Source organism: Dermochelys coriacea, chromosome 5 (assembly GCF_009764565.3).
Source record: "Dermochelys coriacea isolate rDerCor1 chromosome 5, rDerCor1.pri.v4, whole genome shotgun sequence".
Classification (NCBI taxonomy): Eukaryota; Metazoa; Chordata; order Testudines; family Dermochelyidae; genus Dermochelys; species Dermochelys coriacea.
Genome location: NC_050072.1, coordinates 103,308,027 through 103,322,243, shown reverse-complemented (window position 1 = coordinate 103,322,243; position 14,217 = coordinate 103,308,027). Strand labels below are relative to the sequence as shown.

At 40.0% G+C, this 14,217-nt stretch overlaps 1 protein-coding gene across 4 annotated transcripts in view; it reads left to right on the top strand.

The window, feature by feature from the left end:
- RFX3 (regulatory factor X3) overlaps window positions 1-14,217 on the top strand; it is a 233,201-nt gene that overhangs the window by 149,240 nt on the left and 69,744 nt on the right. For 3 of the 4 annotated variants that reach the window (XM_038401621.2, XM_043514522.1, XM_043514521.1), the window contains one exon: window positions 6,574-6,671. The exons of the other annotated variant lie outside the window; for it this stretch is intronic. In XM_038401621.2, the coding sequence (XP_038257549.1) occupies window positions 6,574-6,671 (98 nt within the window). The remainder of the gene's footprint in view (window positions 1-6,573; window positions 6,672-14,217) is intronic. 4 annotated transcript variants of the gene reach the window in all.

Sequence of the window (14,217 nt, the reverse complement as noted above, 5' to 3'; positions counted from 1 at the left end):
TGCCAACTCTCCTGAACTTTTTTCCCTTAAATGTGCTTCCCATGGGATCTTACCTACCAGTTCTCTGAGTTTGGTAGTTTCTTTGAATATAGGACAGCCTTAACTTACACACAACTTGGTGTTTTTGTTTATTAACATACCTGTAAATCTTGGGTTTTCTTAGTAATTTATGGTGTGTTTTTTTTTCTAGTCTGGATTCTATCTTCTTTTTCTATTTTTTTCCTGTTTGCATATAACCCTTTCCTAGTGTTAAGACTCCAATAAATTTTAACTTTTAGTTTCTGTTTTCCAATATGTAATGGAGACTTTTTATTTGAACAACAGTAGTACTATAGAGAAGGGTAAAATAAAGTATAAGGTGGACACCTCTCAGTAGTAATGAGGGATCCAGCGAGATGCCTTTAGAACTAGTAAACATAAACACTACAAATGAAGGTTAATAATAATTTAAATAAATTTAAAAAAAATTAAAAAAAAATTATTTCGTTCTCCTTTGAAAAGATTCACAAAATTGAATTATGCAGTTGATCACACATGGAATAAAAGTAATTAAATGTATGTTTCGAGAGAGAGAAAGAGCTTGTTCCTACACAAGTAGAACATGTAGAGATGTGAAGTTTTGTGTATATATAAGTGCAAGATAAAAATGATGAGTAGAACAGGGAGCACATTGGACTCAATCCGGCAACAATGTGTGCTGCAGTGGGCTGTCAAATTATTCTTGCCTAATAGCAGAAATAAGGCTAAAAAGGAGAGGATGTAGCTAAGTGCTACAGAAGTATGCTAAGGAATTTGCTTAATTCCACGTTTTCTCAAACATGTCCATTTTCCACTCATATCCCTCCCCTATTTTCTTTTGCACTGTTAAGCATAAGGGAGCAAATATAGAAGGGATTGGCACTAGCCCCCACTTAGTTCACGCTTAATGCCTCATACTGCACAAGCAAATAGAGGAGCTGAGTTAAAATATATCATGTAATCTGTCCAGAGAGAAACATCCATCCGCCAAAATTCGAACAAATCTTCATATTCATCTCAGAGCACAGCCATAGCATGCAAAAAGGATTGTGAGGATGTACCATTGAGACAGAGATGCACACTTCTATTAATCAAAATTGGGACCTAGCTTAAAACCATGTTTAGCATGTGCAAAATGTAATCATGAACTGATATGGACGAAGAATATTGCAGTGTGTGCTGTTTCTGTGATGCCTACCAAAAGCAATCCAGACTAATGAAGATCCTAAGAATGATTCTGAAATCTGAGAAGGGGAAAAAAATGTATATCCGGCATTATTTATAGGCATGGCAGTTGATATTTTTTAAACTGTTTATAAATAAGAACGTAAGAGCAGCCATACTGGATCAGACCAAAGATCCATATAGCCCAGTATCTTGTCTTCCAACAGTGGCCAATGGTGCCCCAGAGGGAATGAACAGAACAGGTAATCATCAAGTGATCCATCCCCTGTCGCCCATTCCCAGCTTCTGGCAAACAGAGGCTAGAGGCACCATCCCTGCCCTTCCTGGCTAATAGCCACTGATGAATCTGTCCTCCATGAACTTATCTAGTTCTTTTTTGAAACCTGTTATAGTCTTGGTCTTCACAACATCCTCTGTGAAAGAGTTCCACGTTGTGTGAAAAAATACTTCCTTTTGTTTGTTTTAAACCTGCTGCCTATTAATTTGATTAGGTGACCCCTAGTTTTTGAGTTAGGAGGAGGAGTAAATAAACTTCCTTATTTACTTTCTCCACACCAGTCATGATTTTATAGATCCCAATCATTTCCCCCCTTAGTCGTCTCTTTTCCAAGCTGAAAAGTCCCAGTTTTATTAATTTCTCCTCATCCGGCAGCCATTCCATACCCCTAATAATTTTTGTTGCCCTTTTCTGAACCTTTTCCAATTCCAATATATCTTTTTTGAGATGGGGTTACCATATCTGCACGCAGTATTCAAGATGTGGGCGTACCATGGATTTATATAGAGGCAATATATTTTCTGTCTTATTATCTTTCCCTTTCTTAATGATTCCCAACATTGTTAGCTTTTTTGCACATTGAGTGGATGTTTTCAGACTCAGTGACTGCAAGATCTCTTTCTTGAGTGGTAACAGCTAATTTAAACCCCATCATTTTATATGTATAGTTGTGATTATGTTTCCCAATGTGCATTATTTTGCATTTATCAGCCTGGAATTTCATCTGCCATTTTGTTGCCCAGTCACCCAGTTTATTTTTTTACCCTATTTTTCTAATGTTTCCTTCTTAGTGGTTTTAATACAAATACATTTAATTTTACATTTAAAATTCCCTGTTGTGCAACATTTCATTTTTATGGTTCAAGATGGTTTCTGTTTTTGAATTGAATATTTTTATTTGCTTTATTTTTGTTGACAAACATTTGCATCCACATACTGCATAAATTAGTGCTCCATTTGTTCCTCTCGGGCAGCATATTTTACTCAAGCATGTAATTTGTTTTGCTATTGTTTTCTTCTGCAAATGATAATAAAAATAATCACTAAAAAGCTACATCAAAATAAGCATTCATTCTGCCTCTAATTCTATTGGGGACACGCTGATTGCTTACTCCTTATCCTCTTCCAGTTACTCCAGGCTGGAAACAACCAAACAAGAAGAGTCAAAGAAACCTATTAGTAGGTCCTTGTTAACCCCATTTGCTTCCTGTGCCAGTCAGTTTATTTCCTGTCTACTGGCAAGACAGTTCCAACAGTTCTCCTGACTATGCTTCTCCCATCTCTAATAATACCAGCTTTAGAGCTTGAACACCATCAGAATGCCATAAATGTTTCAGTATCTTGTGTAACTTATGCCTCAGTAGCTGGTTGCTCTTATACTGTCACACTGGCAGGGAGACCAGTCAGACAGTTTGAGATTTAAAGGGCCTCTGGTGGACACTCTCTCTGAGCCTCCAAGTCGCTGTTCTACTTCACAAGCAAACAGACCACACTGTAAATTTTTTGTTAAACATTTAAATAAAAGTTGTCAAGCAAAAATGACATATAAAACAGAAGAAGGGAAAGAAAAAAAATTTCCATAGTGCTACAGTCTTACATTGAAAATGGTGATGAGTTTTTCCTCAGGCCAAATTCTCCTAAATGTATTGGGCCCCTATATCTTTGAGGAGATATCTGTTCTCCTTCACCTCCCATCCCTAAATAGAGAGATGTGCCTACTCAGTCTAAGGCTATGTCTGCACTACACTCACTGGTGGCGGCGTGTAAGATATATGTAGCTACAGGCCACAGTGAAAATCCTATTGTGCCCACACTGTAACTACATCATGTGTTGGTGAAAGGCTCTGGCAGAGGGGAAAAGCTTCAGTAGCTCCCTACTGCCAGAGCCTTTCACTATGGTGAGGAAAGCCTCTGACTGCGGGGAAGAGGGGAGGTTCCTTAGAGGGGAAAGGCTCCAACAGTAGGGAGCTGCCAGAGCCTTTCCCTGTTGGGAGAATCTTTTCCTGTAGAGGGGCAAGGTTCCAGTAGCAGGGAGGCAGCAGGACACTACACTGCAAAATATAGCTGTGTAGACAGGCTTGGGCAAGTAGTGAGTACATAAGATATGTACTTGCATATATACCTGCACCCTTCAGGAGTGTCTTTTCTCCACCCGTCTAAGCAGTGTCTCACTGGCTACACTGCTGTTTATACCCACACAAGGGGGCTAGATAGGTATGCATTCTACACACAGCTGAAAGAAGCGTGCAGTGAAAATGAACCTTAAGAAGATGTGCCCTTTCTCAAGAGGTTTAACACAAATTTGGCTTTGGTAGTGAATGAACTTTTTCTAACTTAAAAAGTCAGATACTTCCTTACAAATATAATTTAAAATAGGATATAGCTTAGTTATTTAACAAGTTTTAACACTTCTTTAAAGTGGTTTTCTTCAAGACAAAATTTTCTTAAACAAAGGCCATCACAAGAGCTTTTTAGCTATATTCTTTCTCACTCGTCACCATAAAGAGACCATATTAGTATCTGGGTTATAGGGAGTTATGGTTTTTCCCTAAAAATATATTGGATCCAGCTCTAAATTCAGTTTTGAAGGAAGTTTTTCTTAAACTTCAAAAACAAAAGCTGTTTGGGAGTTACCTGATCTTTTAAATTTTGTTCTCAAAGAATTATACAGAATATATGCAGTTCTACCAGGGTGTATGTGTATGTGTTTCTATAGTCATCAAGTCTCTAATATTGACCGTGTGTGTTTGTTTTTTTTCAGTAGCATCAAGTCTCTAATATTGACCTAGCAAGTAACCTTTTAATTTCTGAAGGCTTCATTGTGAGTTTATAACTCTGAAAAACTGATTTTCAGACTCAGGATGTCACTCAACTGTCATTTCCAGCTGCCATGGAACCTTCTAGTTACATCATTTTTAACTCCTAACAGGGTTTCATTGTTTGTTTTGTTTTTTAAATAAGTCAACATACATCCTCCCACCTTTACTCTGAAGCATGCTCTCTGGCAAGGTGGCAGAGTGGGTGGAGCATTATCTGTTGCTTTTTATTCGTTCTGCTGCAAGGATTTTTATGTATCAGCATATTGAATTAATAAACAAGCTGTAGGAGTTCAAGAACGTATAATTTTTTTTAAAAAGTCCTGACTATTTATCCTGCTATAATTTTTTTTATTTAAAATATGGATGAAACTATGGAACTTTTGTCTCTCTTCTTAAATCTCAGATTGCAGAATTTGTGTATATGATTCACACAGGAGAAAAAAAATCCTTAAAAACAGACTTTATTCTTGAAAACTATTATAATCTTCTGTCACTTATGTGAAACACAAAAAAACACACATTTGAAGGTGGAAAAGTGTTTTTTCAGGGCTGACCTAAGCTTCTTAAAATTACTCTCATAGACTTCAGTGGGCTTTGGATCAGATTCCACCAATGCTTGTAGAGCAATTAGGATTTGGGCTTACAATTTAGGATAAGATAGAGGGCACAGGAATTCAAGGAGGATGAAAACATTACTAGGTATGATTACTCTTGAACAAAGATTTTTGTGTGATGCAATAATTTATGTTACCTCTTTTGATGCACAAAATCTGCTTTGAAGTCAAGTAATAAGAAGAGCTTCTGGATTAAATAGTGGTCTCATGATTTCACTTCTTTACTGAGTCTCCTTTTTATAAGGTAAAAGATTAGTTGGAGAGGAAATGTATATATGCTGTTGTACTGTTAAGAAATCATCTTTACCACTTGATTAAGATTTTTTGAAAAATAACAGGTCAGGTACTCTTTCCAAAAGAACAGGCTGTGCAAGAGCAGTATTGTCTTTGTATAAATGGTTCACAAAGGAAATATTTCACAAAACTTCTGGTGGTAAACACTAATTAATCTAACCTTCAAAAAGGATCATTTCAAAAACCTCCAAGTGTGGGATTGTTCTCAGAATCTAGGCTTTATAGTCAATATAGGGAAGAGTTTCTATAAATCTGTCACAAAATCTCTCTTCTAAATGAATGAGTCAGTACCAGAAAAGAGAGAGTAGAAAAAATCTGTTATAGTCAGAATTTTGCAGAGGTAGTTAGGATGATAGAGATGTTCTAATTGAGACGTTCTCAAAGAGTCCTTCCTGATGAGCCACAGAATGAAATGAGAACCATGCTAGAGGGGTATTAGAGTGTTGGGAGGCCTTAAGGCATATTATTCCAGGTCCGAGGCTGCCTGACAACAGCATGTCTAAGAAATATTTCTGTCACTGAGATAGGGAAGGTTGCTATCTGAAGTTCAATTCATAAATTTATGCAACGTTACTTTTTTGACTTGGCTTCCAGAAATAGATTGGAATTGTGTTCTGTGCCTACTGAAGTAGGTGATACCTGGGGCAGCAGAGTGCAAAGGTGGGTTTAAGTGGAGAAACTCTGCATTCAATACTCAGAGAAAAACTTTATCTATACTGAGGGTTTTGATATAGTTACACCAGTTTCACAGCACTCACTTAAAAAGTGATGCAGCTTACCCCAATTAGAAACTCAGGTATATCACACTAATGCAAGCCCAGTTTTTACATCAGTGCATCACATCTATACTAGGGATTTATACCAGCTCAGCTACATCGGTATAGCTGCACTGGAGCAAAAATCCAGGGTAGACAAGGCCAAAGGAAACTTACTTATCTAGAAAATGTAATTCTTAGAATAGATGAACAGCATTGATCCACACATCTCATCCACTTTCCCCAGTTCTTTTTAGTGTAGATTATGATTTAAATAGAAAGGAACTGGCATGAGTTCCAGGAGGCTTCTGTTGTCAAGGAGCAAATATGTAGTCGAGTGTTTTCCAGGTGGTTCTGACTTTGTCACTGAGAGTACATGCACTCCCAAGAGTATGGCTCTGAGATGTCAGTACTGTAATGTGGTAATTGCAGTCTTATCCCACAGCTGTCGCATTCTCTATTGTTTAATAACTATTAGAACATTCATGTGCCCCAACTGTTTCATATTGCTTAGTAACTGTTAGAACCGCTTTAGCACTGGACATTCTTTTTGCAAAATACCATGTCCCATAAAGTGCTTGGTGGTTTTTTGTTTTTGTTTGTTTTTACAGGTACAGCAGGTGCAGACCGTGCAGCAGGTACAGCATGTCTACCCAGCACAGGTGCAGTATGTGGAGGGAAGTGAAACGGTCTACACAAATGGAGCTATGTAAGTTTATTAATTGGAATTTCCATACCTGGCAGGATGTGTGGTTAAATACACATCTCTAATGACATCTTACTGGCTTCAGTTTTTAAGTGGATGAGAGAAATTGTCAGTGGTTAAAGCTTGTTCCTTGTATGTCATTTGAAATAATTCTTGGGAGAATATAGGAAATGAATTCACATTGTTTAAATATTTGCAGATAGAACTTTTGCCTTAAAATTAATACAGGTATATTTCTGCAACTGTTTTAGTTGGACCTACATAACAGTTACATCTACAGTATTCTGTCATATTTTTTAACCTTTAGTTTTATGGGTAAGTTTAAATCCTAGCCATAGAAAGAGTTATCTAACTTTGCAATAAAGTTTTTTCATAAAAAAAGACTCGTGTTATGGGCCATGTCCCCTTCCAATTATAATCCTATTTGCAATAGCACTACCTGTGGCAACTACAACAATTACTTGTGGAAAAGAAGTGATGTGTTTTTACTGTGTTTAATGAGATGTGTTCTTTCCCTTTCAGGAGGGAAATAAGAGTAACATTGTCTCAGTTAGTGCTACATGGTCCCCTTCTCCAGATATCTTCCTCTTCCATCTGTGTTGTGTTGAGTGCATTTAGGAACAAGGAGCACACAGAAATGTGTGGTATCAGCAAAGATTTATTTATTGATAATTCAAAAGCGACACAGCAGAATCAGCTTTACTTCCAGGTGTAGCAACTCTTCCAAAGTTAACTCTTTCAATGCCTTCAAGCACAATGTGGTTTTCCTCTCTTCCTACGCCTTCTCCCAGTGACCCACTGCACATACTGCCTTGCTGCTTGTTTTCCTTCTCTCTTGCACATACTACTCAACTATCCTATTCTAGACAGGGCTGGTAGCACTGCCTCTTATTAAGATTGCCCAACTCTTCCAATTATAAGACCCTGTTTTCAGTTTCTTATCACTTTGCCAAACTTTAACCATTTGGGCTGAAATTTTGTGTGTTGGGTGTCTGCCTTGGGCTAAATTAGTCTGAAAAAAATTCTGGCTATCTTTCCTTTGAAATGTCCTAGTGCCCCCATTCTTTGGAGCACAGACTTGAAATTTTGCAGGGGTAGCCTTTGTCTCAGGGATATGCCTTTTGCCATTCCAGTGAGCATCTGCCAAAATTTGGCCAAGTTATAATCCTTTGAAAAATTGCATTTCACACATGCTCAGTAGAGACATCTTAGATTTTAGTAGCTACATTTTCCAAAGATTCTGTCTGCAGTGGGCATGCTGCAACCCAGGGCTGAACAGAACTCCCCCTGCAATTGCTGTTCTGGCCTACTACATGGTATGCTGTGTGTGGGACCAGAACTGAGAGCAAGGAGTCTCTTTCTCCTCTGCTCTCAGTGACTGTCTTGCTGGGCTCAAGCGGCATGGATGAAGAAGCTGCCTGATTTGAATGCAAAGGGAAGAAAAGCCAGCCCTGAGAAGGGGTGGCAGTGAGAGTAGATTGGGAAAAGGAGCATGTGGGGTGGAAACTGGGACTGCAAGCTGGTTGTGGGAGAGAGGGAAACTGGGACTGGCTGAACAAGGAGGCTGGGACTGGGGTCCAGGGGAGACTGGGACAGAATGAGCCAGAGACTGGGACTGACTGGGCAAGACTACTGGAGCTGGAGGAGTGAGTGTCTGGGAGCCAGTAGACAGCCAGAGGAAAGAGATTGGATGAAGAGCCAGGGGACCTGACTGGGATTGACTGGGCAGTAAGACTGAGACAAGAGACTTGGGGGGAGGCACCAATGTTAGATGAGCAGCCTGGGGGGAGAGAGTGCCATTTGGAGCCAGTGGGCACAGGGAGCATGGATGGACCACTAGAGACCAGGATGGAGGCAGTTCAGATGAGGAGCCATGGGGGACAGGCAGGTCTGGGCCTGGATGGACAAAGAGACTGGGGACAAGGAGTTGGGGGTAGGGAGGAACTGGAAATGGATGGGCAAGGAGACTGGGACTGGAATGAGAAGCCTGAGCAGTGGAGACTGGGACTGGATAAGGAGCCAGAGGTGGGGAAGAGACAGGACTGGGACAGGGACAGATTAGAGGGGATGGGTCAGAAGGGATCATGCTTGGGGAAATGGGCAGAAGAGTCTGCCTGTTACAGCACATTCTCCTCTGGAGCTTGGAATGGAACCCAAGATTCTTCTTTATGTCAATGTAAATCCCAGTGTAGTTGTGCATGCGTCCCATGCTCATGAGATTGTTGTCTTTTGAATAGCAGCATCCCTTGGGACCATTCATGCAGCCTGTGCCTCTTTGTGCTCCCATGTGAGGGCATAAAAGCTGGACCAGCCATGTCCTTTCCATAGTTCCCTCTTACCATCTGTGGTAGCGAAATGGAATCCAGCGATGTCCAACCTGCTATTCCCTTTTTGCAAATATAGTGCCAAACATTGTTTAAATCTTCTCCCGTTGTCTTCCACATTTCCAGAGAACTTCAAATCTAGTGGGGCTTTTGTGTAAGGGGCTGGCCAAGACAGCAGAGTCTATTACGGATCTTTTGTAGTAGGAGGACAAACCTAGGAAACTGTGCACTTCGGTTACATACCAAGGTACAGGCCATGTTCTGACATATCCACCTTCTCTGGATCTGGGCCTGCTCCCTCCATAGAGATCATGTGCCCCAATATGTCACATCGCTAAAGAAAAAGCTGACACTTAGTGTCCTTAAGTTTCAGATTAGCACCTTTCAACTTCTTGAGTACTGATTTCAGTTTCTGCAGATGTTTTTCCAAAATTCAGCCTATCACAATGATCTCATCCTGGTACACTAGGTAGGATGTTTTCTGCAAGTCTGCTGACACGATATCCATGAGTCTCTGGAATGTACCTAGCACATTACACAGACCAAATGGCAGCATGTTGAGCTCAAAAAGTCCCAGGTTGGTGCACAATACTGTTTTAGCATTATCTTCTGGATACACCTACATTGGCCAATCCCCACTGGCCAGGTCAAGGGTGGAGAACCATCAGTCTTTAACAGGCCATCCAAAGTGTTATCAGTGTGGAGCAAGGGATAGGCATTGTTAACAGCTGAATCATTCAGTCTATGATAATCCCTGCAGACCCACACACGCCCATGTTTCTTCCACACCAACATGACTGGAGCAGCCTACATGTTTACAGAGGGCCTAATGAGTCCACTCTCCTCCATTTCTTGCGAGCCATTGCTTGAACTCCTGCTGAAAATGAATGGGAATCCTTCCAAGTCTTTGATTGATAGGTCTGGCATTCCCAGAACTGATCCAATACTTTATTAACCCAGTGCATCCCAGATGATGGGTCACCATGACTAAATATATTTGCATATTCTAACAAAACTTCCTGTACTCTTCACATCTATTCAAGCTTCAGACTATGTTGTTTAAACTTGAACTCAAGTCCTGCATCTCTCTGAGCCTTTCTTCCCAGCCCTTTGTTGCCTTGACCCTGGTCCAGTTTCAACTTCCTCACATCAACTGGGTTCTTGGTTTTGTGATCTTCCTGCAGGACCAGCACACCCCTCTCAAGTGTGCCAATCACCATATGCTGACATGCGACCAATGGCTTTGTTGACATGTTGGCTATCCATACCAGGATTTGCCACATCGGCTCCTACCAATTGAGTGTCCAGTGAGGAGCTACAGCCTATTTGAAGGTTAGGGCTCAATCAGACCATCTTCATCATCTTGGCACCCACCTTTGATCTGCCTGGGATAATCATCTCAATTTTAGAGGCTCCATCAGATTTTTTTCTACCACCACTCCATGCACTTCGACATGGCCATCTGTAGTGAACAGGGGAAATCACCTTCCTGACAGAGAACAGGAACAGTTGGTGAAATTCACAGTAACATGGTATTTCTTCAGGAAGTCCGTTCCAATCAGGCATACTGAGTGCCATCTTTTACCAAGAGGAATTCACAGGTTAGTTGTAAAGTCTGGAGGTTGATGACTGTGTGCCACATTCCCAGAACTTGAAGCATCATTCTGTTATCCACTCTGACAGCTAATTTATAGGGTTGATGACTCCTTTCAGTCTCACTGGTATGTGCAATGGTTACCTGGGCATTGGAGTCTAGGAGAAATTGGCATTGTATTTCTCCGATCTCCCCTTCCAGATAGTATCCAGCCCTACTGCATCAGCAATCTCCACCTTCTTCCTTGGAATTTTTTTCAGTAGCAATGTCCATGTGTCCTGTGCTTCCTTGTGCTCTCGTACAAGAACAGAAAGGGCACAGCAGCCACAACCCTCCCATAGTTCCCTCTTACCAAGTGTGGCAGCAAGATGGAACTTAGACTGTGTCTGATCTGTGCTGCCAGCTGTCAAATATACCTCCCCCACTATCAAGGCTTACTCTGTCAGAGGTCAAGCAACATCCTTGGCCTGTTTCAGAAATGTTCCAGTATCTGAACTCTGCTAGGTGGAGCAGTCTGCTCACATTTGTAGAGCACTGTGCACTGCACTTGGCTGGTAGATCCAAATCCAGATTCAGAAGAGCAGTATTCCCATCCTTGTTTGACTAATGTATCTGGTGCTCTTCATGCCTGCCACCCTGAAGAGGATGCTCTGAGCCAGCCATCTATAGTGGAATCCACGATGACACATACACAAAGAAAGAATGATTAGTTAATCTATAGAAACTGTGTTTCTTTGAGATATTGTAGTCCGTGTGGATCTCCCAACCCATCCTTCTTCCCTTCCTTAAGTGTCCTCAGGGAACATAGGCTTCAAAGTACAGGGGAACTTTTTTTTATTTACTCAATTTTCATGAGTCCAAAGTTTTATTAAATGCTATGTGTCCAGTGGATTTAAAACATTTCCATTTCCATGAGCAAGAAATATTGGATTGAATACTGGATTCTGCAGTGTTTGTCTCCTTGTACAAAAACTGTCTTGCTGTTTATGCTTATATATTTATTTTCACTTCTTAACACATTTTGGAAGTGTCTGTATAATCAATAATATGTAGGCTGTATGGTTTGTCAGCATTATTCATTTAATGTCACAGTGGAATTTCTACATGTTGTATTATCATGCAACCCTGTTTTAGTGTAAGTTTTCTCTCATATAATTATTCTTGTTGCAGATATATTTTATGTAATTATTCTTGTAAGAATATACATAAAGTGGATTTACTATAATTAACTTCTGGAGAAAAGCAAATTACTTACTTGTAATTTTTGTTATCTGATAAACGTAGACCCACCCGTCCTTCTACCTTTCTTTAGACTTCATGCATTTTCTTTAGTTAAAGAGAAATTTGATCGTTGGAAGCAATGACATTCTATTAGTCCATCCAACCTCAAGCCATGTGATCTGCTTCTCTTCCAATGGTTTAGAGAGTCTGTGCTGGAGAAATCGCCACCCCTTGTGTGTTTGAGAATGTTGCTCTCTACCAGCAAGAATGGGGGACCTCTGACTGTGTGGATCTGATGGCTATACTTTCATATGGTGGGGCTATGGAGGCTATTGCAGCCCTCAAACTGCAATATTTCCTTTCCATATCTTGGGAATGAAGGATTCTGTTCAGTGTAGCTCCCAAGGAGCGCCCTGCATAAAACCTGTTTATTCAGGCATTATGCTGGGACATGAGATTCAAGCCAAAATGTGAAAGAAAGTTATGATACAGTTGCTGTGGGAGCCATAACTTTGAATTTCTTGACTCTTTTGCAGGTGAATTACCATCTGTGCACATTAACATAACATTTACATTAGAGAGTGTCTATAGTAATTGTAGAAAATTAGCATACCCCAATATACAGCTAGAACATCTTAAATGTAAATTTATATTTGTCTTCTTTATCTCTATTTACTCTCATACCCTCAGGTGCATAGAGCACCCACTAGTTTTAGCCATTTATTTCAGTCTTGTGCTGGTCTATTCAGGCTTCTGGGGGCTTGTCTACACTACCCGCTGGATTGGCGGGCAGCAATCAATCCAGTGGGGGTCGATTTATTGTATCTAGTATAGATGCAATAAATCGACCTCTGAGTGCTCTCCCATCGACTCCGGTACTCCATCATGCAAGCGGAGTCGATGGGAGAGCGTCGGCTGTTGACTTACTGCAGTGAAGACACCACGGTAGATTTAAGTACACAGTAGTGTGGACAAGCCCTGGGTGTCATGTTAATAGATTTGACTTCTTGCTCTGTTATGCATAATGTTTCTCTTTTTCTCTGTTCATGTTGTCTCCATATTATCATCTGATGTGTAAATCATGTTGGTGGCATCCTTAAAACGTGTCCTGAAAATGTCCATCTTCCTCTTCAAACCAATTTTAATGCTTCAGATTGGTCTGCTCTTCTTAGAAACTCTTTCCAGTGAATTCTGAAAATCTTTTGTAGTCGTCAACTTTGGAATGGGTTGATCTTCTTATCAATTTCTGTTGTAGATTTCCATGACTCTGCTTCATGAAGGAGGACAGACATGATGCCAGTGTTAAAAATTCATAGTTTTGTGTTAGTGCCAATCATGCTACTTTTCCAAATCTTTTCAAATTTATGTAAGCTGTGCTGCTTTTGATATTTGTTGTTTGATATATAGCATAGTGTCACCGTCATTTCACATCCCCAGGTAAAATGACTTACTTCTTCTGGTGTTTCTTCGTTGTTTTCTCCATCTACTTTGATGGTTGCTTTTGGGGTGTTGAATGGCCATATATTTTTTTTGTTCTCTTGCTGATGAACAAGCTAACTTGTTGTTTTCTCCATCTACTTTGATGGTTGCTTTTGGGGTGTTGAATGGCCATATATTTTTTTTGTTCTCTTGCTGATGAACAGGCTAACTTGTTTTGCTGTGTCCGCCAAAAGCTGGGTCTTTTCTTCCATTAAATGATATGTTGATTAATCAGCACAATGTCATCGACAAAAACAAAGTCATCAAATTGTGCTTTATAATTTATCCATAAAATTCGCTGCTTATCTTCTGTGGTTACTTTCCTCATGACATAGTGATGAATGCAAACAATAGTGGAGACATAATACAGCTTTGCCTTACTCCAGTTGTTGTCACTGCAGAGCATTGATAGATTTTGTCACCATCTTTGACTGCACATTCAACATTATGATATAGATCTGCTATTTAATCATTTTTGCTTGTATTCCCTAGTATGCCATAATTTTCCAAGGACTGTTTCTGTGTACACTGTCAGAAGCCTTCTGGAAATTTATAAAATTTATCACAAGAGGGGCTTTCCCATTCTACACTTCGTTCTGTAATACGTTTGAGAACAACAATATGGTCTGCACGTTATCTCAGTGGTCTAAAACCTGCTTGTTCTTCTCTAAGTTTGAGATCTATATGTTTCTTAAAATGTTCCAGGATGATGTTGCACATGATTTTCCCAGCCACTGAGAGTAATATAATTTCTCTCCAGTTATTGTAGTTGGTAAAGTCACATTTCTTTGGCAATTTTACAATAAGGGCCCCTCTTCCATTGGGATGGGTTCTTTTCTTCATTCCATATTCTATTCAAAAACTCAAGGAAAGTCATAGAGGGCTCTTTCATAACTTTCTTTAAGCATCTCTTTGGTAATGAAGTGAGTGA